The 27179-nt window shown below is 34.6% G+C and overlaps 1 protein-coding gene across 13 annotated transcripts in view; it reads left to right on the top strand.

The window, feature by feature from the left end:
- The window catches only part of SEMA3A (semaphorin 3A), an 818384-nt gene that overhangs the window by 756479 nt on the left and 34726 nt on the right, over positions 1-27179 (top strand). For all 13 annotated transcript variants that reach the window (XM_057304266.1, XM_057304265.1, XM_057304264.1 and 10 more), the window contains 5 exons: positions 18702-18844; positions 20425-20539; positions 20631-20700; positions 22541-22685; positions 25900-26119. In XM_057304266.1, the coding sequence (XP_057160249.1) occupies positions 18702-18844; positions 20425-20539; positions 20631-20700; positions 22541-22685; positions 25900-26119 (693 nt within the window). The remainder of the gene's footprint in view (positions 1-18701; positions 18845-20424; positions 20540-20630; positions 20701-22540; positions 22686-25899; positions 26120-27179) is intronic.

Genomic DNA, 27179 nt, shown 5'->3' with positions numbered 1-27179 from the left:
CTTTGAATCATGTATAAAATATGTGTGTGAGAAAGTTATATGAAAGCTTTAAAAAAATGTCTCAGAACATGGACAAAGATAAGAAGGTTTTCAAGGCATTCAGTCATATGATGCCTATGGTATTGCTAACAACAAATATTGACAAAAAGGAAAACTAGAAACAAAAGCATTTATGACTATCCAAATATTCCAAATAAATGTATGAAATCAATTCTAGTATTTCAAGGATGATTTAATAATAGGACATCTCTTAACTCATTAACTTAATATTTTAAAAATAGAATGTATGCTTTATCTTGTTTAATGTGGAAAAATAAGGTAAATCAAATGATGTTTTCCGATTGATTAAAATGTTAGCTAAGAGTAAAAGAGAATGTTCTTAACGTAATAATAAGAACATAAGAAAATGTTCTTAACATAAAGAGTTGAACCCCAAATAAAGTTCTTAATGCACAGAAACACTATTAATTTAAGTAATAATGTTGTTATAATTATTTTTTTAATAATAGACTTTATTTTTTAGAGCAGTTTTAGTTAGGTTTGCAGGAAAATTGAGTGAGAGGTACAGAGATTCCCATGTAACCCTACTCCCACACATGCATAGCTTCCCTCCTTATCTACATCCCCCTACCAGACTGGTACATTTGTTACAGTTGGTAAACCTACACATGACCACCTATACATCATTATCACCCAAAGTCCGTAGTTCGCATTAGGGTTCACTCTTGGTGGTGTACATTCTGTGGATTTGGAAAATGTGTATAATGACATGCATCCACCATTATAGTGCCATATAGAGAAGTTTCACTAACTTAAAAATCCTCTGTGCTCAACCTGTTTGTTCTCCCTACTCCCTAACTGCTGGCAATGACTTCTTTTCTTACTGTCCCCATAGTTTCGTTCTTTCCAAAATGTCAAGTAATCGAAATCATACAGTATGCAGCATTTTCAGTTTGGCTTCTTTTGCTTATTAATATGCATTATGTTTCTTCTATGTCTTTTAATGGCTTTTTAGTTCATTTTTTTATAACTTTGCATAATACTGCATTGTCTGGATGCAACATAGTTTATCTACTCACCTACTGAAGCACATCTTGGTGATTACCAAGTTTTGTCAATTTTGAATAAAACTGCTGTAAACATCTGTGTGGAAGATTTTGTGTGCATATAACTTTTCAGCTCCTGTGGGTCAACCAAGGAGCGTGATTACTAGGCCGTATAGTAACAGTGTGTTTAGTTTTGTAAAAACAACAGCAACAACAACAAAAAACCAAATTGTCTTCCAAGGTGGCTGTACCATTTGGACTTCCCACCCGCACTGAATGGGAGAGTTCCTGTTGCTCCATATCCTCGCCACCATTTGACATTGTCAGCATTATGGGTTGTGGCCATTCTAATAGGTGTATACTGGTATATTGTTGTTTTAATTTGTAGTTTCCTAATGACATGATGTGGAGCATCTTTTTCTGTGCTTATTTGTTGTCAGTCTCTTTTGGTGAGATGTCTGTTAAGCTCTTTGGCCCATTTTTTAATTGAGTTGTTCATTTGCTTAGTATTAAGTTTTAAGAGTTCTTTATATATTTTGGATAACATTCCTTTATCAGATGTGTGCTTTGCAAATATTTTCTCATAGTGTGAGACTTACGTTCTCATTCTGTCTATAATTGTTTTTCAAAAGATGTATAGGTTTATTTATTAGAGAGAGCATGTGTGTGCAGGGCTGGGGTGGAGGGAGGGGCAGAGGGAGAGGGAAGGAAGCAGAATCCCCGCTGCGTGTGGAGCCCAGTGATGGGGCCCTGAAATTATGACCTGAGGTGAAATCAAGAGTTGGACAATTAACTGACTGAGCCACCCAGGCACCCCAAAGTGCATCTTAAATGTATATTGTTTTACTTATTTTAAATGTTACCAGTGAGTGAGATATGACTGTGGATTGGAGAAAGAGTTGGAAGGAGATACTGTTATGTTTCTTCCTTTTCAGAGAGATTTAAATCATACCTGTACTGTATCTTTTTGGTGTGATGATTTTTTTTTCAGTTTCTTGCTTAAACACTAAAACTTTTAAAAAATAAATCACCCACACATAAATGCACTTGTTTCATCTCATTTAATAAACCAGAGTAAGCACACTGTCTAAAAAATTTGATGAACTTTCTGGCAAAGAGAAGAAAATGTACTCTAATTTAGAATGAGGTGAATCAGGAATACCATTTCTTGAACCGCTACCAATTTTCTCTGTAAGAGAAAGTTTTAGCGTGAAGTCATTATTCAGTAAGATCATATAAATTACTTGTTGTCATGGAGCAATGACTTCTCTAAATAGAAAAAGTCCTATTTTCTTTGGATGTAGAAAATGAAAGTTTGCTGCCTTGGTTTTCTTCATCTAAGTTTGAAATTTATTTTTATTTTGTATTGTATGTAAAATATTGTAATTACTTTATGATCGTGGACTTCATTGATAACATGATTTTGTATTTAGGGAGCAGATTTTATATAATGCATATTCCACTTGATTTCCCTTCATGTTGAAATCTCCTGTAATGAAAAAATGCTAAAGGACAATTGTCTTTTTTTCCAAACCTCTCTAATTTTATAGCATTTTATTGGGAAAAAAGTCTGTATTAAGTCCTTGTTGTCTTTAAATGTAATGAAAATTAATATCCAAATTATTACCTGCAAGAACATGTATATTGTGTGTGTATGGTGGGTGTGTATGTATGTGTGTGTAGCCATTTTGAGGTAAAAAAAAAAATACTGGAGATCATTTCCTCTGTGAAATTCCATCTGATCTTCTCAAAAAAAACAAATAATCTAATCTAATCATACAGTAGTTTATACTTAACATAATTAAAAACATAATAAATGTAAATATTCAAAGAACAGTTTATGATGATGGATGACTGCATTCATACTATGAATTTATTTAGGATCTAATACAAGGAAGCATCTATAAATATTGCATCTTCCTGCAGTTAAGAGGGACTAAATAGTCAAAAATTGCGGAAATGCCTAAAAACATTATAGCTTAGGTAACTGGATTAAATCTAAAAGACATCAAAATATTTCTCATATTTAACATGATAAAACACAGACCTCTAAACTTTTGTACATAGTGTACTTGTAAATAACCAGACATCATATATAACCCCCAAAATCTGCAGTGGAAAAGGTCACTATAATATATAGTGAATAAGGTGCACGATTGTATTATTCCCACATTGAAACATTGAACAATTGCTTCTTTTGTAATCAGTAAAAAAGACCACATACTTACAAGATAAGAGGGTGGAAACGTTGACCATATTTTGATGATTAACAAATCATTAAATAATAAGAAGAAAATAGGAGCATCTGGGTGGCTCAGTCAGTTGAGGATCTGACCTGTGGTTTTGACTTAGGTCATGATCTCAGGGTCATGAAATGGAGCCCTGAATCTGGCTCTGTGCTTAGCAGGGGCAGGGAAGGGAGGGAGTCTGCTTGAGATTCTCTCCCTCTCCCTTTGCCCCTCCCCCCACTCTTAGGCATACCCACGGTGCATTCTCTAAATCTTTCAAAATAAATAAATAAGAAAAAAATAGTCATATGAACTCCTGATATATCCATTTAGTAAAATTAGATTAATATTTCAATCACTTCTTAAAAACTATTTTGTACTAAACATTCTTATCCTGTAATTTGAGAAATTCAGCAAAACAATTAATTGTAAGATACACATGATAGATATATCAATCAGCAAAAAAGAAAAAAAAAACAAGCACAAAATGCATTTTCCTAAGTACACATACACACACACGCACACACACACACACACAAAGTATTCATTACCAATTTATTTTCCAAACATAATTCTACAACATGTAGATAATCATATTATAAAAATGTTCCTGTTTGAATAGATGAGGTTAAAGACTGTAATATTTAAGTAAAAAGAACATACATGCTCTCCAGATATAGAAAATAACCATACATTGAAGATTTTACTATAGCAAATCCGCATCTTACTAAAATCTAAGTGATGCTTGGAGCTTAAGCTCAGTTATATTTGAATTTCTTAATTTTCCTGCAGTGTGAGTTTAAGACTGGGCCATAAAAATAAGTATTAGTGTAAAAAAAAAAAAAAGTAAACTATTTTATTTCCATCCATACCAATTATTTTACTTAATTATTTTATTTATTTTACTTTCTTAATTTTATCTTAATCCTTATATGTACCTAAGTTAGTAAAGAATACTAATTTTTAAAAGCTTTCAGGAGACTGAGAAGTATTTTTTTAATTATTTTTCTATGAAAAATTTCAAATACAGGAAATTGGAATAATTTTATAGATGATGACATTTATGGTATATAGTTCTGGTCTTTGTTCTCCACCTAGATTCTACAAATTTGCAATTTATAATTTATTACATATCTATCTATCCATCCATTCCTCTTCATCCATCAACCATCTTTGGTTTCTTTTTATGAATTCAAAGTAGATTACAGACATCAGAACATCTTTCTTATATGATTAACAATGATATATGTTCAGTATTTGTTTATTGATGTTTTCTATTCAGATAAAATTTACATACAATGACTACACTAATCTTAAGTGTATTATTCAATGACAATTTGACAAATGATAAATGTCTGTAATCCAAATGCCTATCAAGGTATGAAACACTACAACAGTAGATAATTCTAGAATAAAACAGAAATTCCTATAAATGAATTTATACAATATGTACTCTCTTATTGTAATGTTTTTGAAGTCCATCATGTCGCTATATGTACCAGTAATCTGTTCTTTTTTATTTCTGAGTAGTGTTTAATTGTATGGATATACCACACTGTATTGTTTTCCTAGTGATAGGCCCCTGGGCTTAATGAAGCTGCTATAAACATTCTTGTTCGAATCTTGTTGTGGACATATACTTTCATTTCTCTCAATTAAATAATTGGGAATAGAATGGCTAAATCATAGGGTGGTAGGTATGTATTTGGTTTTTTAAAAAATGCCAGACCATTTTACACTCCCACCAAAAACTGTATAAAGAGGATGTTAAACAATGGATTTGTGTAAACAAATTGAATATTGGTGAAGTCACTCTTAGTATTATGTGAAAGAAACAATTGTAGGAAGGTGAGACTAATAACAAGAAACTCAAAAAATTATTTAAAGGGTGGAAAAAAATTAAGGACCTAAATTAAGACATGAAAGGTAAAGATAGGTATTAGAGAAGTTTAAGAGAGAGATAGAAATAAAACTTGATGACTGATAAAATGTCAGTGTAGAGGAGGAAGTCAAGACTAATCCCAGGCTTCTGTGTTGAGTAACTCCAATAAAGAAGGTAGCATTGAGGAAGATGAGATTCTAGGAGGAGCAAGCGTGGAAATGATGGAGATAGTTATTTTGAAGAAATAAATTTGCGATGCTAGTAAAGTTGGTCAAAAGTCACCCAAAAAATGTCACACACAGAACAATATCTATGAATTGGGGTGTCAAATTGATTAAGATAACCAGAAAAAAATTTTATGGCAAAGGGTAAGAGGCAGCAACCATTGAGTGGTATATTTTTGAGTATTTCTTTTTCTGTTTTATATTCTTTCATTTAACAGCTAAAATAACATTTAATTATCTCATAATGGTTCTATACAACCATATATTCCTTCTTATATTTAATGTAATTAAAAACTACAAGAATTTAACTATTGCAAGGTGATGAGTATACTTCATGGTATAGATTAATTTTTTGACACAGAATACAAGGAAAGACCTGTAAATATCACAGAGCACCAAGTTTTGTGTGGCTATGAGTATAGCTCTTCAAGTCCCAGCATTGAGAGTAAAACTTCCTTTTGAATCTTTCAAACCATATGTCTTTAAGTCAGAATAGAGAATAATGTCACTGCTGCTCTTTTTAGCTTCTGACTCATTTTGATCTTCTCTTTCATTATGACTATCTGGTGTGAAAAAAGGCAGCTCTTGATTTGCTCTTTGTTTCTGCCCTGCAGCTTCCACTCCTGTTTTTGTTTTATTTTGTTTTTTTAAAGATACTTGTTCTTTGTTGACTTCAATGATACGTTTTTTTTTTCTGGTGAACAGCACATGGCTGAACAGTGAAGCAAAGGTAACCAACCATGGGATAACAAAAAGGACAGTCATATTGTACAATAGTGTGTTGTTCTACCTACATGTGTCTTAACTCTGTTAGGTCATTTGGTCTTTATGACATCTCCATATTCTTACTGTAGGATGAGAACTTGAGGCACAGATATGTCGAGTAATTTGCTCACAGTCACACAGTAAGTAGCAGAACAGAGCTGACCACTGTGACGGCCCCTTAACTGCTCTACAGTTCTCCTGCCATCCTCCATGTGAAGGCGGTTTACCAACTGCAAGACAGTTATATAAATAGAATGGTGTTCGGTTGAAATCAAGTTAGCAAGTATCTTAAAGTGTAATACACTGTCCCTATAAGGGGATTTGAAAATGAATGACAAAATCCTATCTAAAAAGAGCTTAGTGAAGAAACATGGTGTATCACTATGGGGAATAATCTAGAGTAGGTAGGAAGGTATAACTACTGTAACTGCAATTTAAACAAAATATTATGGAAACCCAGAAGAGAAATTTCTACCTGAAGAACTTAAAGTGTTTTTGGAACATATTTGAAAAAGGTCTTGAAAAATTGACGTGATTCCTCATAGAGAATTCACGTAAATGAGTCATATAAGAATGAAAGTTCTGGAAATCCAGAATAATGAGATATAATGGTACAGGGGAAAATGCAGTGGGGGCTGAGCCTAGAATTATATATGGGGGATAGGTGGCAAAGACCTGAATGCCTTTTCTTGCAAGAGAGAGAGAGAGAGTCCTAAGCAGGCTCCACACCCAGTGTGGAGCTGACTGGGGGCTTATCTCTGAGATCATGACCTGGGCCAAAAATCACTTGTAAGACACTTAACCTGACTGAGCCACCCAGGCGCCCCTACCTTGAATGCCTTTTAAAAGAGTCTGAATTGAATTATTTAGCTAATGGACAACCATCAATAAAATTGAGCATCTGCAGTGTCGATTGGGAAGAAGAATTTGAAGCAGGAGGGTCTTTTAAGAAGACAGCGCAATACTTTAGGAGAGAGATGAGAGAGCTTGAATTAGGACAAAAGTAAGGGGAAAAAAATAACAGTAAAAAATGTAGTAGGGATAGAATTGATCAGAAAAGCCAACCTAGTAGATACAGGGGTGAAACTGAAAAGATGAAAATGGAAAAACATTTTCTCTTGGACTGCAGGATTGAATAAGGGAAACTGTAAGGTAATTAACTTGGTTTGACACACAGAGGTGGAGGCACTTCACTCCGCAGAGATGTTTGTGATCGCTACATGGGTTTCTTCTTCTAGGTCTAGTATTCCAAAGTCTTTCCACTTCCTCTTCATTGATTTGGTTTCAGTTAAGAAAACTTGGGGAGTTTGTTTGGTTATGACCGCTTAGTTTAAATAGCCTTATTTTGCGGTGGTAAAGAGCTGCAAGCTTTTCCACCAATTTTTAATTGATGTTAAATGCTGATCTCTTTATTAAAATAGTAAACAAGATAACCAAATAGTGTATACGCAGCTTAGAGACATATTGCAAACCATAGGGGTGTAAATACTTGCGGCGACATGATGTAGTAGGAAGAACTCAGCTCCTGTTCATGTCCTAGCCTTCCCAGTTACTAGTATGCACTTTGGGCATTTGCTGGGTCTTAATGTCAGGGTTTTTTTCTGGGATGGGTGTGGATCAGAATTATGTATAAAAAGCACAAGGAAGGGCACAGTAAATGGTAGTAATATCTTCCCTTACCATTCGTGCTCGTTCTTCCATTCTAATCAGCCCTTCTCTCTATTCTCACGTGACTCATCTTGAACCATTCTTGGGTTAAACTACCCCAAGGGCTGTTCGTAGTTTCCCAGCCGGCTAAGCATCAAAAGTTTTTCCAGGCCTGTTCCTTGGCAGCTAGAGGTTTTTCTATTCCACAGCCAAAAATGATATATCCATTCTGCTTAGGTTGTTAGCGAAGAATGTGAGATGACCTTAGGCTGCATTCCCCGCATTCCCAGTGTGCTGGAAGTTCCCATTCAAGGTCTTTTCATTCTTTGGGGCTTTTCCCCCCCTTTATGTTGCAGCAAAGCTGAAAGGGGAAGAAACCAGTCACTGTGACTGCCACCCGGGTGCATTGGCTGTCATCTGGTGATGATTTTTCCCTATCACCAATTGCCCTGCTAGCTAGCTTCTAAGTATTTTGGAGCCTGAGGCTGTGACATTGGAAATATTTTTTTTAATTATAAAAATACAGTTAAATTTACGTAATTTACAATTTGCCTTTGTTCTTTGTTCTTCTCAGTGCTCTTTAACAGGCTATAGCTTCTTTATCAGCTGGCTTCTGATTCAACTTGCTTTCATTAGCATTTTAAGTTTCTATTACCATTAACTTTTAAACATGTATTTATAGAGGATATTTCACAAAGTTTTATAAATGGTGTTATAAAATAATAGCAGCTAGCAGTTTTGAAGGCATATAATATGCTGACGTAGGTAGGTAGAAAGAAATAGAACATAGATTGATCAATCGATAGATGAATAGACAAACATGTAGATGTAGATATATTCTCTAATGTAATTCTCCCAGCACCCCTCAGAGATAGATGCTTTTTGACATATAAGGAAACTGAGGCTAGTTGACATTAATTAATTTTTGAAGTTACAAATCTAGTGGTAGTGAGAAGCCAGGTTTTTACACAGTTTTATTTGAGTCCTATCATAGGGTTGTTTTTTTTTTTTTAAGATTTTCATTCTTTCTTCCTTCCTCCCTTCCTCCCTTCCTCCCTTCCTCCCTTCCTCCCTCCCTCCCTCCCTTCCTTCCTTCCTTCCTTCCTTCCTTCCTTCCTTCCTCCTTTGAGACAGAGTGTGTGTGCGTGTGTGTGTGCGCGCGTAAGAGCCTGTGCATGAGCAGGGGGAAGAGGGAGAGGGGGAGAGAGAATCTCAAGCGAACTCCCCGCTGAGCACAGAGCCCCTTGCCGGGCTTGATCTCATGACCCTGAGATCACGACCTGAGCTGAAATCAGGGGTCCGCCGCTTAACACACTGAGCCACCCAGGCGCCCCCAGATAGTTTTTATATATACAGTGAAGGGAGAATTTGTTCCTTTTTATGTTGGTAATTGAAGGTATGTTTAGCAAGGATTTTCCTTCATGAATGTTCAGAATGTCAGTGGAGCTGCCTTTCAAGTATGAAGAAAATAAAACTATTTATGTATATTTTGTGAACTATATAAATTTTTAAGTCTTTTCCTCTCATAGATGGTGTCACAGTTGATTCAGAGAAGGGGAGGGGGGGCTAATTTGGGTTGTTCACCTGCAGTGGGTTTATGCTCCTGTTGTGCTCTGGAACTTTCTATCATGCTTTACAATAGGCCTGACTGTTTCATGGTGTGAAACTAGTCCTTGGGGCACCTACACAAGAGAGTTTATAATCATTTATTCTACCCTCCATCCAAAAGAACTATGTATAATTTATGTCCTAAAAAGCCAATATATGTTCTAACTTAGACACCCAAAAAGCTTAATTAATCATCCTGTTAATTTAATTCATTTTCAAAAAATACGTATTTCTACAATTTTAATTGTGTGTTCTTATTCTCTGGTGGCTTTTTGGTGCAAAGGATAGGTCCAGTGGCTGGTCAGAATGTTTCTGTCCTAGAGATTTAGATTGATCCTAATGCTGAGAGCAGCAAAATGTGTTCATTATTTAAATAAGCTCAGGCTGCCAAATGAATCATAAAGGCAGCCGGGTGTCCTGTGCCAAGGTGTCATTTTCAGTAAGTGTGAGATTGCACCTGAAGGACAGTTTAATTTGCAGCTGCTAAAAATATTTCAACAGAGTGATACTGTTACAAGTGGCAGGTGGTGCCCAAACGTGAATTTTGCAAGAAATGCCGTCTGTGGGATGAGGTGTGGAAGAATGTCAAGGGGGTGGTAAAGGAGATAAAGGGGGAAAGAAAAGAGAGGTATATTTACTCAGCGTTTATTGCTATTATCATGACTAAAGATTCCATGCTTCACATGATAGCGTTGGCCCAAGATTATTACATATGATTATTTGTTCAGCTTCTACCATGTGCTCAGGGCATTGCAGAAGTACCAGAGTACCTGTAAAGACAAAGTTTCTTCCCCAAAGGCATAAACTATCCAGATGAGAGAATCCTTTCTAACTCTATTTACCTTTCTTTCATAGTGTTTACACTGCAGTTTCATGATGGCAAGATTAATGCACTTTGATCCTGCTTAAATAGATTTTGCCACTGTCTTTTGATGTTCAGCTTTTAGTACACATCCACATCAATTCCCTGCTTCATATTGTAAGAAATATTTTCAATTGTACAAGCTCAAAGATTTTGTTAAATCATTGTCTCTTGGGATTTTGTGAACTTTGTAGAGTGGAGAACATTGAAATGTGAAAAAGGTATCCAGGGACGTTGTAATTGTTTACATTATTAAAAGATCTGTATATGTGTGTATATTAGTTCAGTGGACTTGGCCACATTGAAATCAGGATCTTGTACCTAGAGACTGGAAATAGACATTCTCTCCTTTAATGGGATACAGAACACAAACTTAAAAAGCAAAAGTAACTAGTGGGTTTGAGTTGTTCATTTCTGCCTGCCATTTGATGATAGTAACTGGAAATAGAAAAGCTTCCTTTGTGAATACCATGAACTGTCTTTGGTTCTCAAGGAGAACTAATAAAGTAGGTCAGTATGAATGAATTTGGGTAAAAGTTTTCCATGGGGAGTTTTTGATGACAAGGCAAGTTATTGAATTGCTTGTTAGTTTTTCAGGACAGTGGTAATCTCTGACCTCCTACATATGCATTGTTTTTAGCTTCATAAAATGGAGAGACATATTTTCTGTTGTTTTAATCCTGTTGATAGAATCTAATTTTGAAAAATTGCAAACATATCATTAATTTTACTGTGTTAATTAACACAAAAGGATGTGATCACAAATAGAAAAGTTTCTTCCATGTTAAAGGAGCATTCAGGAAATTTCAGGAGAACATTTTGAAAACCTACTATTGTGTAATAATTCTTAGAAATAGCTGCAATTTGAAGAAGCATGTCTGAGCATTTTTTTAACTGGGAACCTACACATTGTTGGGTTGGGGCTATGATGAGTTCTGTTTTTCCTAATAGCTTTAACGAACTGTCAAAAAGCAAGAAAATGTGACTCTTTCTTCCAAAACACACACACACACACAAACTTACATATTTTAGTTTAGAAAATTCATTTATTAATCTATTCACTCATTTAGGAACCATGTTCTGTTTCAGAAATTATGCTTAGCCTGGAATAAATAATCAGGAAAAAAAAATAGGGAGATCAGCTTACAAGAAGAGAGAGGAAAGAAAACAAGTGATTATTTTATTTTTCTGGATTCTAATTGAGGAATATGCACCAGGTGCCAGGGAATGGTTTGTGTGTTAAAAGGCGATAGACAGTACAAGATGGTTTGGAAAAGGTGAGGCCAGAGGCAGGGAAAACAGATTGAATGTGACTGCCAAGAGAGAAGAGATAAGGGCCTACATTTGTGTAGTTGGAGTGAGACAGATTCAAATGCTTAGGGAAATACTTTGTTATATATAGAAGCTGAAGGCAAGGGAGGGGGAGATATAGGACAAATGCCTGTCATAACAAATACGAAAAGGAAGATAATAGAAAAAGAATTAAATGTTATAAAGGAGATAAAAGGCAAACTTTCTTTCATGTTACGTGAACTAAATGCCTATGAAGATAGTAGATTGGGTGTTTTCTTGTATAAAGCAGATTCACTAAGGTATGAAAGAAGGGAAACAGTGGTCAGTTCTGCTAGAGATATAAGTCAAAGTTAATTTGTGGATACCACTGATAGCCCTTTGTTTGTTTTTTATATTAGAGACACTGTGAATAGTGTAATTGACAAGATTTCCCATTTTCCTCTTATTCTAGAAAGCTTGGAGCCAAAGCTGTGGCTCCTCTCAAATATGTGTGTTGTGATGAATGTAGCATCTTCTTTTAGAGTTGTTACTGGCTCATAGTAACATTGGCCTTAACTATTCTTTCTGCTTGCTGCATCTCAGTTTATGCTATTTTGTCATATCCTATGACACATGAAATCTCTTGAAATTATGTGGTATAAATGCATTAGTACTTTCTTCTGTAGCACTGTATGGATGGCTTAGATGAAATAGATAATACAGATAGAAGACCAATTAGATGATTCCAAAAATATAACTGTGAAATAAAAAGAACATGAATTGTACAAGCAACATTAAGACTATAAAACCGGGAAAGAAGTGACAATAATAGCAGGAATAAGTTTGATAATAAATGGGGAGAGCAAAACAGAAGTCCTGCAGGAAATGGAAGCAATTTAAGATAAAATAACATTTTATATGTAGGTGTTGATGTTGACATTAGCCAAAATGGAAAGGTAGGAGCAGAAGCAGTCCTAAAAGAAAGTAGCTAAGTTTCTTGCTAGTCATGGTGAATTACAATTGCAGTGAGGTACTTACATAGAAAATTTGAGCCAGAAGTTTAAAATGCAGACTTGGATCTGGAGGAAAATAAAGGCTGATATAGTTTGGAGACACCTGAAGCTCTAAAAGTAAATCAGTTCCCAAAGAAAACATTCTGAAAATATAACAAAATTAGGAATGTTGAAATAGTGGAAGAAACACTAGGAGATGACTTCATTTATAGGAGTTGGGGGAAAGGAAAGGTGCCCCCGAAGATGGGAATTTAGGAAGCGCCTACATTTGGGGATTAGGAAAAAGGAAGAGGAAGTCATAAAGGAGGTAGTGAAGGCTAGATAATGAACAGTTCGGGTTCAAAGTCACAGAAGCCACATGCCAGAGAAACAATGAAAACTTTAGGCATGAAGATTTTATTGTGCCAATGGCTGAAGACAACCAAAGGAGGATGAGCATTCAGTTCTGTTTGGTGATTTGATGGTTTCTGTTGATTATAAGTACAACACTCTGAGTGGTGAAATGCCAAAAGCTAGATAGTAAAGAATTGAGAAATGACTGGTAAATAGTGCAGGGAGTCTGAGTAGGAGCACTGTCTCAAGTCTGAGGGCTTAGTGGGTGCAAGACACACAGTGGATTCTACAGCATAGAGTGTCAGTGGAAGTTTTTGTTTTCTTTTGTTAGGGTAAAAAGATTTTTAAAAATAAATATGTGACACAGAATCATTAAAAAGGGAAAGATTGAGAATCCAAAGAAGAATCGACTTCTCCCCTTCATTTTGCAACTCCCCAGTTGCTAGATTTCTTCCTGTTTTCATCACTTTTCTCATTGCATTATATTCTGTCCTCTTTTCTCTTTGTACTCTATACCCTACTGTCAATTTAAAATAACTTCAACTCCAGTTCCCATTTTTTTCCTGAACTTTTGTATTCCCTGGCCTGTGGGACAAATTCACAAGCATCTCACTTTAAAAGATACATGAAACTGAGCTCATCTTCCTTCCCCCTCTCCTATCTATCCTTTCTCAGGTGTTCCTATCTCAGTAAATGATTCCCACCCAACCAACTTTTAAATCAGACATTTCTTTAATATTTCCATGATTTTTCTCAATACTCCCTACATTCAACATGTCCCTCAGTGAATGCAATCCATTGATTGTGCTTTCACAGAATCCTTGCATACGTCAGTTTCTCTATCATACCGATCCAAATCACCATCACTTCTCACCAGCCTCCAGAGTGGTCTTCATGCCTTCATTCTTGCCTTGCTGTATTTATTTTTCTGTAGCAGTCACAATGATCTCAAAATAGGAATCTGATAGTATCAATACTAGGTTTAAAATACTTCAGTGGTTCCCCTCATAGCCATTAGGACAATATGCTCCTGAACAACACTTCCTTCTTATTCTGGCCTCTGCTTAACTTTCTGTCATCATCTTTGACCACCTGTCTCTTCATTGACTGCTCTCTGTGTGCACAACATTGTGGTTTCTCTGACTTTGCACGTGTTCCTTCTACCTGGGACATTCTTGATTATTCTTAAGGTCTTGAGTTACAGGTGCTATCTTCTGAGAAAAATTTTCCTAATTCCTTTAAGGCAAGATTAATTTTCCTTTCTATTTCCTGCATTTTTCCAAACTCTTGCTTTTGTTCTTTTTGTGCAGTGTTAATGATCACTGTTTAATTGTTGGTATTTCCTCACAGACAGAAAACATTTCATTATAATATCCCATAATGTTCCACAATCCAGAGCATAGAGTAAGCATCTAGAAAAGATTTGATGAATGAAAATATAGATGGTGCATGATTACATGAAGAATAGAGATTGTTATTGGAGCAATATTTTGTCGATTGTTGGATTGAAAGCAAATAGAGAGAGGCTTTAGACTAAGAAATGAGGAGAGATCGTTTTTCCACAGAAAGAGAAAAGAAAAATTGCGGATCGGGGTAAAGGAAGGAAAAGGAGAGAGTTCTCATTAAATGGTTTTGGTTCTATGAGTAGAGCAAGTAAGTCCATCTTTAGAAATAAAGAGAGGGATGGTGCAGTAGTTGATTTGAAGACAATCAGAATGATTTTAAAGAGTTGCTTTTAATAAATCTGTAGTAAGCCACTAAAAGTAAATAAAATAATTCCTTAGCAACACCAGATTCTTGTTTAGGATAAATTGCATATCCATTTACTATGATTATATGATTTTCATCATCCTTGCTTAGATATAGGAACACAGGGTAAAAAGTTCTGGGGTTTTGTAAGGAAGGTGCAGTAGAGGTTCAGGAGGCCATGAGGTTCGAGGATAACAGAGAAGGCAATTAGAGTGATTGATTAGAAGGTTTGGATTGGATAAGAATTCACCAGGGAGGAGAGCAATAGACCAAGAGAATAGGAGGAAGGGGAAGGTGAAATTTGAGGGATTGAAGAGGTATAGTGAGAAGTTTTTGACCATAGGAAGATTTTCTAAATTTGGAGTAATAGAATGAATCCTTTTAAATTTTTAAAAGAGATTAACTAGAGACTTATTTTGTTTTGAAATAGGGATGAATGTTTTTCCAAGAATAGAACATATCCTCAAGTTCTTAAAGACAAATTACATTAGATTGACATTGTTTTGCTTTGATATTCTTTTTTTATTTTAATAAATTTGGGGGTTTTTTTCTATGTATAATTTATGTTTTGGCTGTTTCGGAAGCTATGTCAAACTTAATTCATCTACGAAGTCCTCCATGCCTATAGTATCAAATATTGAAGAAGAGACTAGGATTGCAGGCCCTTTCAACAATGAATGTGCTTGATAACTTGCTTGAATTATTTCCCACTAGAGTCCACACTTGTAAAATGATAATTTTCTTCACATATTTTAGAGGGAGAAACGTGACGCTTGATAACGCCTTCTATCATACCCAGACACCAAGCGAAGAGAATATCTGCACATGTCAAATATTGTTTGCTTTCTTGTCATTTTTGTGCTTCTAATATGACTTTTGGTAAATTACAACTTTCTGAGAACAGGGATATATATTATTCATTTTGCTTTCTACGCGGTGTCCTATATGTATATTTGTGAGCAAATAAAATAGCTAGATTTGATTACTTGAAATTCTTTAAGTTATGCAAGTATTTGTGTGAATAAATATACTCATTTGGAAGGTAATATTTAGACGAACTTCTCCTTCATTGCTCTAGTATTAAAGAAAAATGTATGATTTTTTATTCTAATTTTGTAGCTGAATTATAATGAGACTCCAAATTTAGCATGTGATTACGCCTTCCTTTCACTATTATCATAATGACATAATATAATACATTTGTTAACATTTTACAAAGATGTTTCACATGCACTATTTAAGTTCAAAATATTTATTTTAATATGAACTATTTATGACAGGCAAAGTGAATAGAATCCAATTTGAAATAAACCCAGTGGGAAATAAACCCATCTCAGATCTGAGAGGTAAGACCCTCGCCAAAAGCTCACAGAAGTTGCAAGTGACTGGACTGAATTCTTTTACATGTAGGTTTGTGTTATATATGTACACACACAAACACACACACAATGCTGCATTTCTGGGAGCCTAAGTTCATCAGTAGGGTACGAATTCTTTGATTTGTAGCATACCAGTTCCTGCCATGTCACATTAGTTATTCTGCTTAACATTCCTCATAAGACACAAACACATATATACAAACATATTTGTGTGTATGAACAAGTCAAAATTTATAAAGAAAAACAAGCTTTGCAACAATTACTCAGATTGAAGTAGTGTATTATTTTATGTATCTTACAAAAGTTCTGGTGCTTAGTGAGTCCAACTTCTAAGTTATTTCCCCACTCTTATTCCACTGGCACACTGAACTTCAAATATGAACAGGTAATAAATCCTATGTTTTACATGACTTACAAAGTCTGTATAATTTGCCTGAGTAGGATAGTGGAGTGCAGCCCTAAGTGCATGGTCCCAGAGCAAATGTTAAAAAAAAGGTTACAAGCATAGAACATGTGATAAAGATGATTATACACAGGTGTAAAGATTAGGACTAAATAACATGGATAAAGCTAGTTTCAGGGTTCTGACCTCTTCCCTGGTATCTCAAGTATGGTACTGACCTATGTGTGCATATTTCATTTCTAACTTAATAACATAATACATCATGGGAGTGAATCAGGTAGATTATTGTAAGAATTTAAATACCTGCAATGTCCTAAGTGCTTTCAGTGAGATGAATTCAGCTTCTTAGTATATTACATCTTAAAGCCAGTGAAGCTATTATATACTTTTATAAGTTTGTATGAATCACAACCACATCAACCCAGTTATTTACCAAGTTTTGTCTTGTTTGCCTTTTATTTTTTTTTATTTGTTTTTTTTTAAAGATTTTATTTATTTATTTGACAGAGAGAGACAGCCAGCGAGAGAGGGAACACAAGCAGGGGGAGTGGGAGAGGAAGAAGCAGGCTCCCAGCAGAAGAGCCTGACATGGGGCTCGATCCCAGAACACCGGGATCACGCCCTGAGCCGAAGGCAGACGCTCAACCGCTGTGCCACCCAGGCGCCCCTTGTTTGTCTTTTAAATGAGGCTCTGAACATTGCTAATATATCTTCTGCATAATCTAGCCAGTCTTATGTTGTTGTTGTTGTTGTTGTTGTTGTTGTTTTTATTCTTTTTTCTCTCATTCCCTCCTTGCACAGATATTCTCTGAATGACCACTGTGTTTTAGCCTTTAGGATCCTTTAGCAACAAACAAAATGTGCCAAGTCCTTGTTCTCTTGGAATTTATATTCCACTGGGGTGGGGAGAGAGACAGACAATAATAAACAAGATTAGAGCTAAAGAAAGATCAAGAAATCGCAGGTGTTTAATAATGTTAGGAAGAAAAATAATGGTGCAAATTAATAACCAAAAATAAGGATTTCAGTGCTTTAAAAGGATAGTCCTCAAAGATCTGTCTGATAATGCAATATTTGAATAAAGACCTGAGTAAAAGTAGGAATCCAGTCATTGTAATAGATGAGGGCAGAGAGATACACAGGGAGGAAAATCTGAGGCGGGACTGAGAGTACTTGACTTGTTCGAAAACCAGGAAGGAAGTGGTATGGTTCACTAGAAGTAAGTTAGGAAAGTAAGGGTAGGTAGAAAAAAAGGGCTTGTGAGGTAGCAGGGACTAGACCATAATTGGGGTCTGGTCACAGGAAAGATTTTCTATTTTATTGTGAGTGATTTGGAAAGATGTAGGAGGGCTTAGAGAGGGAAGTGACATATCAGAGGTTCACTCTGATTGCTGTGTGGAGAAATAGAGCAGGATCAGTATGGTAGAAACAAGGAAACTACTAGGAGTCCATCACAGGCCATGGTGGTCTGGGAAAGACTGGTTGTAGAGGATGTGGTAAGAAAAGGTGATAGATATGCCTTGGATAGAATGTGGGTTGTGAGAGGCAGAGGATGCAAGGGTGGCACCAGAATACCAAGGTGGCTTGAGTGCCTTGTAAATAATGGTACCATTTACTGAAACCAACAGGACGTGGTTTTTTGTTATTTTATGTAGATCTCTCTTCCTCCCATCCAGTCTTTGCTGGAAACTGGAACACCCATTTGTACTTTGATTTAAACTATTTTATGCTTAAAAGGAAGGATAATAGTGATGATGTCAATAAGCAATATTTGTAACACTTACCGTTTGCAAAATATTTTAATATCCAGTAATGCATTTGCACTGTGTGCTCACACTGAGGATTTCTGCCTCTATTCCTAACTTTACAAAAAATAATTAAAGAATTTGGGGGGAGGCTGGGTGGCTCAGTTGGTTAAGCGACTGCCTTTGGCTCAGGTCAAGATCCCAGGGTCCTGGGATTGAGCCCGTGTCAGGCTCCCTGCTCAGCGGAGAGCCTGCTTCTCCCTCTCCCTCTGCCTGCTACTCCACCTGCTTGTGCTCTCTCTCTCTGTCAAATAAATAAAGTCTTTAAAAAAAAAAAGAATTTTTTTTTTGCAACATAAGGTGATTTGTAACATACTTTAAAATACATAAAGAATAGTTCACATGTACTGAAAATTCTGAACTAAGGAAAGATTAGTTCTTGAAATATGTCAAAAGGAAGTGAAGAGAAAGTGAAAATGGACTGTAATGAATGGTATTATTTATCTAATTGTGAATTAACATATATGCTGTAATTTGTCTCTCAGATCCAAGGTTCATTAGTGCCCACCTCATCCCAGAAAGTGACAACCCTGAAGATGACAAAGTATATTTTTTCTTCCGTGAAAATGCGATAGATGGAGAACACACTGGAAAAGCCACTCATGCTAGAATAGGTCAGATATGCAAGGTGAGGTAAAGAAAAGAACAATTGAGGATTTCACTGTCCAATCATGGTTTTATTTCTTTTTCTTTTCCACCTATGTGCAAGTACAATGAAAAATATGGCTCAAAATCTTGATTGATCACTACAAATATTTAAATAGTAAAGAAAGATTGAAAACGTAGTTGCTTATGAGTGACTCTTCACAGGAAAACATGTAGGTAGAGGCTGTGACACATTATTTCATACTTATATTAAACAAGCTTTGAAATTTTAAGGAAATACTGTTGTTTTCATGTTATGTAGAGAACATACTGTTTTGTATTCTCAGACATAGCCTAGTTTCCTACAATGTGTAACTTTTGAATGGACGTTTGTTGTTGGAATAGCTAAAACATTAATGTTAAGAGAGAAAAGCATTAAAGCTTGATTTTATAAATTGATTATAGCATCCTATGTACATAGATGTGAACACACAGATGTAATTGTGAAGTTCTGAACTTTAAGGTAATTCATTTACTGTGTGACACAAAATTGGATACATTACATTTTAATGCTAGATATATAGAATAAAAATTGCTCAATAAATGTTTATGGATTAGTTAGTATCAGTGTGAAGATATAACAGTACCATTCATTCTCACTACGCTGTATAATGCAGCATATATACACACTATGAATAAAGCCAACTGCTATTATATATTCAAACCTTTCATCTCAAGAAAATCACAAAGCAGATCCAATAATTGTCTTCAATGGAATTTTCTTTTTTTAAGGAAATAGGCAATTTTTGAAGATCTCTACTGGGGGGGTTGGTTAGCATCTTTCCTTCCCTAGTCATGATCTAATTATTTATCTCTTAGTATATTAAGTTATGGGAAAATTAGAAGTTTTAACAATCTGGAAACATACAAAAATATGTGAAATATATGAGAATCCTCTCCAAAAAATATAAATCATATTTAAAAGCACTATTTACAAGAGTTAAGAAAAAATCTTTATAGTAGATAGAATTATATAAACAAAATATAAATCATTGTTACGTTTTTGAAGGAGAAGTCATGTTCCTTCAAACATATGCACATAAATATTATTTTAAAAGACTTTTAAGTTACCAGTAAATAAACACTATCATAAATAGAATTATCGCTACATTAAGTAAAAATTTAGTTTCATTATCAGTGAGGAGGTAAATGAATTTCCTTTATTAAGGCTTACACAAATACTTTTTCAGTGTGCTGTTTGTAAAGTCAAATTGTTTCAGCTGTTTAACTTATAAAATATTCAGTGCGATATGCTTTTGTTTGGGATCTATTTTCAGTGTGGGTTACAAGGTATGCATTTACTCTTCCCTTCAGTAAATACTCATGAAGTGTATCATGTGCCAGTATATTCATTGTATGTTGTGAGTCATTCCTTGAATAAAGTTTGAGTGAATAGCTTTGACCAAAATATATTAAGAAAACATAGTTACTTGGATCTATAATAGAATTACTTTTATTTTGAGAAATAAATTGTACATCTGTCTCAAGATAGGAAGATAAGAGAAATATTTGAAATGATCATTCACATGCACATTTCCTAAAACCTGTGTTCTCTCCTTTCAGAATGACTTCGGGGGGCACAGAAGTCTGGTGAATAAGTGGACAACGTTCCTCAAAGCTCGTCTGATTTGCTCGGTGCCAGGTCCAAATGGCATCGACACTCACTTTGATGAATTGCGTAAGTTGCTGATGATGTTGGACAGAGAGTATCTGTTCAGACTTTGTTATAACCTCAAAATGCAACTTTTCCTAATTTTGTTTTCAAACAGAGGATGTATTCCTAATGAATTCTAAAGATCCTAAGAATCCAATTGTATATGGAGTGTTTACAACTTCCAGGTAAACAATATTTTACTCTCTTATTAACATAGAAACTTCATGTCTTTAGACGGTGCTTTACAAGTATCTGTAATTTTTGAAAATATGTTTTTGAAAGAACAGTGTTGGCTTAACCTCTGATCTGTTGTAGATTCTTCGATGGTTAAAATAAGTTATGACCTAAATAGTTGTTTTAAAAAAATAAATTTTAGCAAAGAATATCGTCACTCTAAATAGGATGAAAAATGTGTCATGTTCTATGTATAGCTTTGACTTTAACATCTGAGTGAGATGTAGACTATTCTGAAAAGCAGAAATCTGAGTTTTGATCAGAGTTAATAGTGCTATAAACTGCAAGTGAAACACTTCTTGCCTCTCCTTTCTCTTCCCCTTTTTCCTCCTTCACTCTCCTCCTCCCCTCCTTCTCTCCTCCTTCACTTTCTCCTCACCCGCCTCCTTTCTCCATTACCCATCTTCCTGAGGCTCTTGCTGTCAGTCACATTCAGTATAAAATTATCTCCTGACTATCACATTCAGTATAAAATTTATATTACCTGGAGTTGTTAAAACTAAACAGACATTAATCCATTCCTTCTGCTTCCTCATTACTTAGTACAGTGGTTCTCCGACATCCATCTGAGCATCCATCAGAGTTGCCCAAAGAACATGCTAGGCCTTGCCCCCAGTGTTTCTGAATCTGTAGGAATAGCATGGCGCCTAACTATTTGCTATTTCATTTTGAAAATATCATTATTAAATTCTATAAATATTTACTGAGATTTACTATGTGTCAAGGACCAGGCAATATATAATTGATGTTACAGAAAAGCTACCAGGCATCTTTCTTCCCTCATGCAGCTTGCACTCTACCAGACGTTGTCTATGTGGAACAGTTTCCAGCAATAAACCCTTGTAAACACATGTTTTTCATTTGGTATGATTTATAGGTAATTTTCTGTGGTGAGAGATTGGTTAAAAGATAAGCAGTCCATATTTTAAGTGTGCACAACTGTTTTATATCTTTGTATAAGTACATCTCTCAAGCTGTATTTATATAAGTAAAATAAAATGGAAAACTGTGGCAGCTCATGGCAAACTTCCAGTTTGTTTCAGGTACCTGCTTTTTGTCAAGTAAAATGATGGGAATAATTGCTATAATACTCCACTTTGAGTAGGATGTAACAGCTACTAACTTAAAACAATTTTCTGAGTTAGGAAGAGGTCGTTTTAAATGCCTTCACACAAATCAGACTCTGTTACTGTCTGTAATGCTTTTGGTGGTTTGGGAGTTAAAAATAATATAATGTAACACATCCTTTGAGGTTAACTGTTCATTTTCTGTACCAGTTTCAGCTTATAAAATGACTTCTGAAACATTCTTGCTTGCTTAGAAGTTCTCTGGTTTTAGTAATCATGCTTGAGGCTTAACATATTACAAAGTTTATATTTTTATTTCTATTTGATATCAAAATTATATATTACAAATTTAAATATTACTTTAGAATATCTACTTTAGAAGATCATGTGTAGGTGTTTTCCCACCAAAGTTTATGTATATGAATGTGTATCTTCATATCATGTATTGTCTGTATGTATAAATATATGTGCTATGAGTACTAATATGGTTTCATTTATGCCTTCTATTTTTGAGCAATCATAATTTGTTCTCTTGTGTATTGTGAAAATATATACAAATGACTGAAAAAGGTACCAAATATTATTTGAGATTGAATTTATGTTCAAGGTTTGATAATTGATATCTGATATTTAAGAACTTAGAACAACTTAAAAACAGTTGTTTTACCACTGTATAAGGATGAAAGTCTGTTGTGGTTTTTTTTTTTTTGTCTCCCTTTTTTAGTAACATCTTCAAGGGGTCAGCTGTGTGTATGTATAGCATGAGTGATGTGAGAAGGGTCTTCCTTGGTCCATATGCTCACAGGGATGGTCCCAACTATCAGTGGGTGCCTTATCAAGGAAGAGTCCCCTACCCACGACCAGGAACTGTAAGTGGCCTAGGTGTTTAAATTATTATTTATTTATGTATTTATTTATTTTTAGTTATCTCTGTATCCAGTGTGGGGCTTGAACTCACAACCCTGAGATTAAGAGTTGCATGCTCCTCAGACTGAGCCAGCCAGGTGCCCCCCTTTATTAATTAATTAATTAATTAATTATGGCCTAGGTGTTTAAAATAGCAAAGGGATAAATTTCTACGAAAGGTTAAAAAAAAAGCAGCTACAAACGGGTATTAAGTATAGATAATATAAAACAAAGGTGCCAGGACTATAAACATGGCAAAGCAAGGATTTTCTATGATACTGTGGAATTCTCCATTTAAAAACATGTTTTTTACAGACATCAGTAGTTAAGTTCAGTGCTTACCAGTTTTTAATAACCATAATTTTTGAGAAGTAGAAGCTGAATGGGTAGCCTTATTTATTTTGTTTTCTGAAAATGGCCTTCATGGAGAGTTGAAACAATTAGGATAATCTGAACTTGTTCTTCCTAATTATAATGAAGGCTTCAAGGATTGCCCATTAAATAGGAGGAAGAAAAGTTTTAAATCGATATTATTTTCCCTTGGGAATGGGACATATCCTTCAAGTAGGTAAAGAAGAAATGCAAGAAAAATCTCAGAGAGAGAGCAGGGCCTACATATTTTAACAGACACTATCTACTCTTGCTCACCTCTCCTTTTTCCCTCTAGCAACCCTGGGGCACATTCAGCCTTAAGAAAAAAAAAAATGGAGAGAACTCAAAATAAAACCAGCTTTGAATCTGCAATTTAAAGTAGGGAGAAAAAAAACAAAGACTTCAATATGGCAGAAAATGAGTGAAGTTATCATTGATGGCAGAGGCCATAGTATACCTGCACTGAACATCCACTTAAGTGCAACGTTTCTAATCCTAGGAATCTCTAAGGAAGTAACTTCATGTGATGGAAAAACTTATATTTGACTTTAATTTTACTTCAGTTTTGTTTGTTCTGTTAAATTTAAGTAATTTATGTTTTACATATGTTATTAATTGTGAGGTTTTCGTCTTGTTTTTCTCTATAAACTTCTTTATGAGCAAATTGAAAATTTTGCATTTCATAAATATTACTTTTAGCTGATGGTTCTTACAGATAAAAAACCTATAGAGGCTGTCAGAAGAATGAACAAACAAGATGAAATATTGATTATATGAAGTCCAATGGGTTTTATAAAAAGTACAAGATATTTACTCCCATTTCTTAATGGCAAACTGCTTTTACTTTGTTGGTGATGAGTTTTATATCCCTATGGCTGTTTATATCTCTATGGCTCATTAATACGAGTGTATTCTCAGTATAACCTGACTCTTTCTAGTTTCACTTCAAACTTGATGGAATTCCTTCGCTGTGCTAGATATTGTACTGCTATTAGAGATACAGAAGTTTTGATCTGAATACCTATACACTATATTTGCAGTTGATGATAGACATTAGAAATTAGGGATACAGAAGTTTTGATCTGAATACCTATACAGTATATTTGCAGTTGATGATAGACATTAGAAATTAGAGATACAGAAGTTTTGATCTGAATATCTATACAGTATATTTGCAGTTGATGATAGACATTAGAAATTATTGTGTGTCAGACCCTATTCTGAGAGATTTATATATATATATATATTTTATATATATATAATATATATATATATATATAATATATATATTACTCAGTAGCCCAACTATTGCTATTGTTTCCTTTTCACAGATGGGGACTCTGAGGCAAGGAGAGGAACCACGATTCAATTCAGGCAGTTTGGTTCTAGAGCCTGTGTTCTCACTCATTACTCAGAGAGTTGTTAAAACATGGGAAATTAAGTCAACAGTATGCACCACCAACCGTGAAAGACAGAAGCAGAGAGTAATGCCTAATCTAGGAAATAGAAAAGGGCTACCAGAAGCACAAAACACCTAACTCAATAAATCAGATTCACTTGAATGAGTTCATTAAATCAAAAGAAGTGGCATCTGAGAATAGTCATCTTGTCAACACTAGTGGAGAAAAACATACTAAGTGAAACATATTATATTAAATAAGTAATTTTATAACTTACTTAGAAAGTAATTCCTTAAATCCTTTAACTGTTGTATTAGTGTATTATTATTGTGTGTGTCTCTATATACAACATACATATATATTCAGAGATAAATTGATACTGTTCCCATTTCAAAACAAGTTTATTTATTTCATTTCCTATGAATTATTAATGACCTGTATCAAGGTAACGGCAAAGACAGTTGATTTCTCCTCCTAAGTCTCTTGTAAGATCAAGAACGTCTCTTAATTACAGTTCAGTTCCCAAGCTCTTACATTAAGTGGCAAAAAGTTACCTAGGTATAAGACAAAAGGCAAGAGACTGGAGATGTTGTACTCTGAATGCTTGTGCCACATCACTAAATGCAGTGAAAAGAGACACAGTGAAATATGAATTTTCTCATTTTTGTTTTATTGCCTTATGGGGAGTGTTCCTATTGAGAGGTGACGTTATGCCAGTGTAGCACAGCGCATCCTTTGTGCTTCTCTGTGCCCGTCATCTGTTCAGCTTGGTCCACCCTGATTGGCCAGTCTCAGGGCCATGGACATTGTTAAACACTATGAATAACACATTTCCTTATCTTTTAAATTAATTATTAATGAGGTAGTACTGATAGTTTTTTGTGGTACTTTTTCAGGGTTATGTTAGAAACAAAGGAATAAAGAATGTTTATATTATCTTTCAGTTTGAAAAGAGCATTTGTATTTTAACATGATGTCATAGGGAAAAAAAAAGTATCCAAGAAAATTATTCTGAGATTCTCTAATCTGATTATTAATTAGATTTAGTTGTAACATATTCCATTTCTTATTTCAGATACTTCACCATATTGGTAAAATATATCGTGTTGCCACTAACAGAGGCACCACACTCCTGTACACTGAATTCATTAGATGTGTTTGTAGTTCTTGGTAAGAAATGGTGATGTAACTAAATCCCATTGAGATTTAAGAGATGTTTAGGAAATATATGCTATATATTACATCTACTAATATTAGTAACATTATGTTTTATTTTATCAGTTACTTTAAAGAAATAATGACAGGTTTAGATTTAGTTTATGACCATTGAGGTCATAAATTATTTTCTAATTTATTATTCTATTTACTGTATTTTAATCAAAAGATCTTCTCTTTATCTGAATAGTGTCCCAGTAAAACATTTGGTGGATTTGACTCTACAAAAGACCTTCCTGATGATGTTATAACATTTGCAAGAAGTCATCCAGCTATGTACAATCCAGTGTTTCCTATTAATAACCGCCCAATAATGATCAAAACAGATGTAAATTATCAATTTACACAAATCGTAGTAGATCGAGTGGATGCAGAAGATGGCCAATATGATGTTATGTTTATTGGAACAGGTAAATATTTTGATTTTAGCTCTAAATTTCCTTCCAAAATACTGTTTAATGGACTGAGTGTGCTAAGAACTGAAGGAAGTTTTTATAGTCACTGTCGAGATACAGTTAACCTCTAATAAACAACTAAAAAACCTGAACATCCACCATGACGGTGTGTTACTAAAAAAGTAACAAACTGATATATATTGATTTAAGCCAAATCTCCTTTTCAATCAAAAGTTGATAAATGCAGTCGGGTAAAGCTAATGATTAGGTAAACAATCATTATCTATGATTGAATCATAACTCTTTTCTATCCATTGGCTTTTTAGAACAAAGATGTATTGCTCAAACCATGGTAAAATTCCCAAGACATTCACTAATGTTTCTGGACTACATTAATGCAAAATTACCTGAACTTTAAAATTATCATAGAGTGCAGATCTTCTAGCAAATAAATTTTGGCAACAAAATTTGTTTAGTGTTTTTGCCATACAATAAAAGAAAACAAAAAACAAAACAAAAAAAACTTCATCAGAGGAACAACAAAATGGACCTAAAGATTCACCGGAAACATTTTAATTCCATTTCTATAGAAATTTAACAAATTTTTTTTACTAATCCCATGATTACCAACAAACTTTTTACAGGTATATTTTCAGAATGAATCCCATTGCTATTATGATATATTTTCCCCCTTCTCTCTTCATTAATACTATTTTGAAAGCACCAGTTACAAAACTGAAACTTGCTAGTTAGGGTCAGATTCCAAGGCAATAAATTCCTAGTCTCCATTAGCATTGTTAACTGACATAAATCAATGAGAAGCAGAGTGACTGCTCCTCTGAAACCTTGTATAATAGCATGTATTTCTCTGGGTGAGAAACAGAAAAAAACTGAATTAACTACAGGGGAATGGCAGTTGTGTGGTAAGTGCTTTAAAGATTTAAAGTTTTATAACGAAATTGTGAAATACTTGTTATCAGGTGTAACAGTGTCAGATTCTGAGCAATACAGTGCAGTCTACTTTAATGAGTGAGAAATTTTATCAAATAAGAGAGTCCCTTTGAGACTCAAGAGT

The sequence above is a fragment of the Ursus arctos genome, unplaced genomic scaffold (genome assembly GCF_023065955.2).
Source record: "Ursus arctos isolate Adak ecotype North America unplaced genomic scaffold, UrsArc2.0 scaffold_3, whole genome shotgun sequence".
Lineage (NCBI taxonomy): Eukaryota > Metazoa > Chordata > Mammalia > Carnivora > Ursidae > Ursus > Ursus arctos.
Note: the sequence above shows the minus strand (reverse complement) of the source record. Positions and strands in the feature narration are given on the sequence as shown.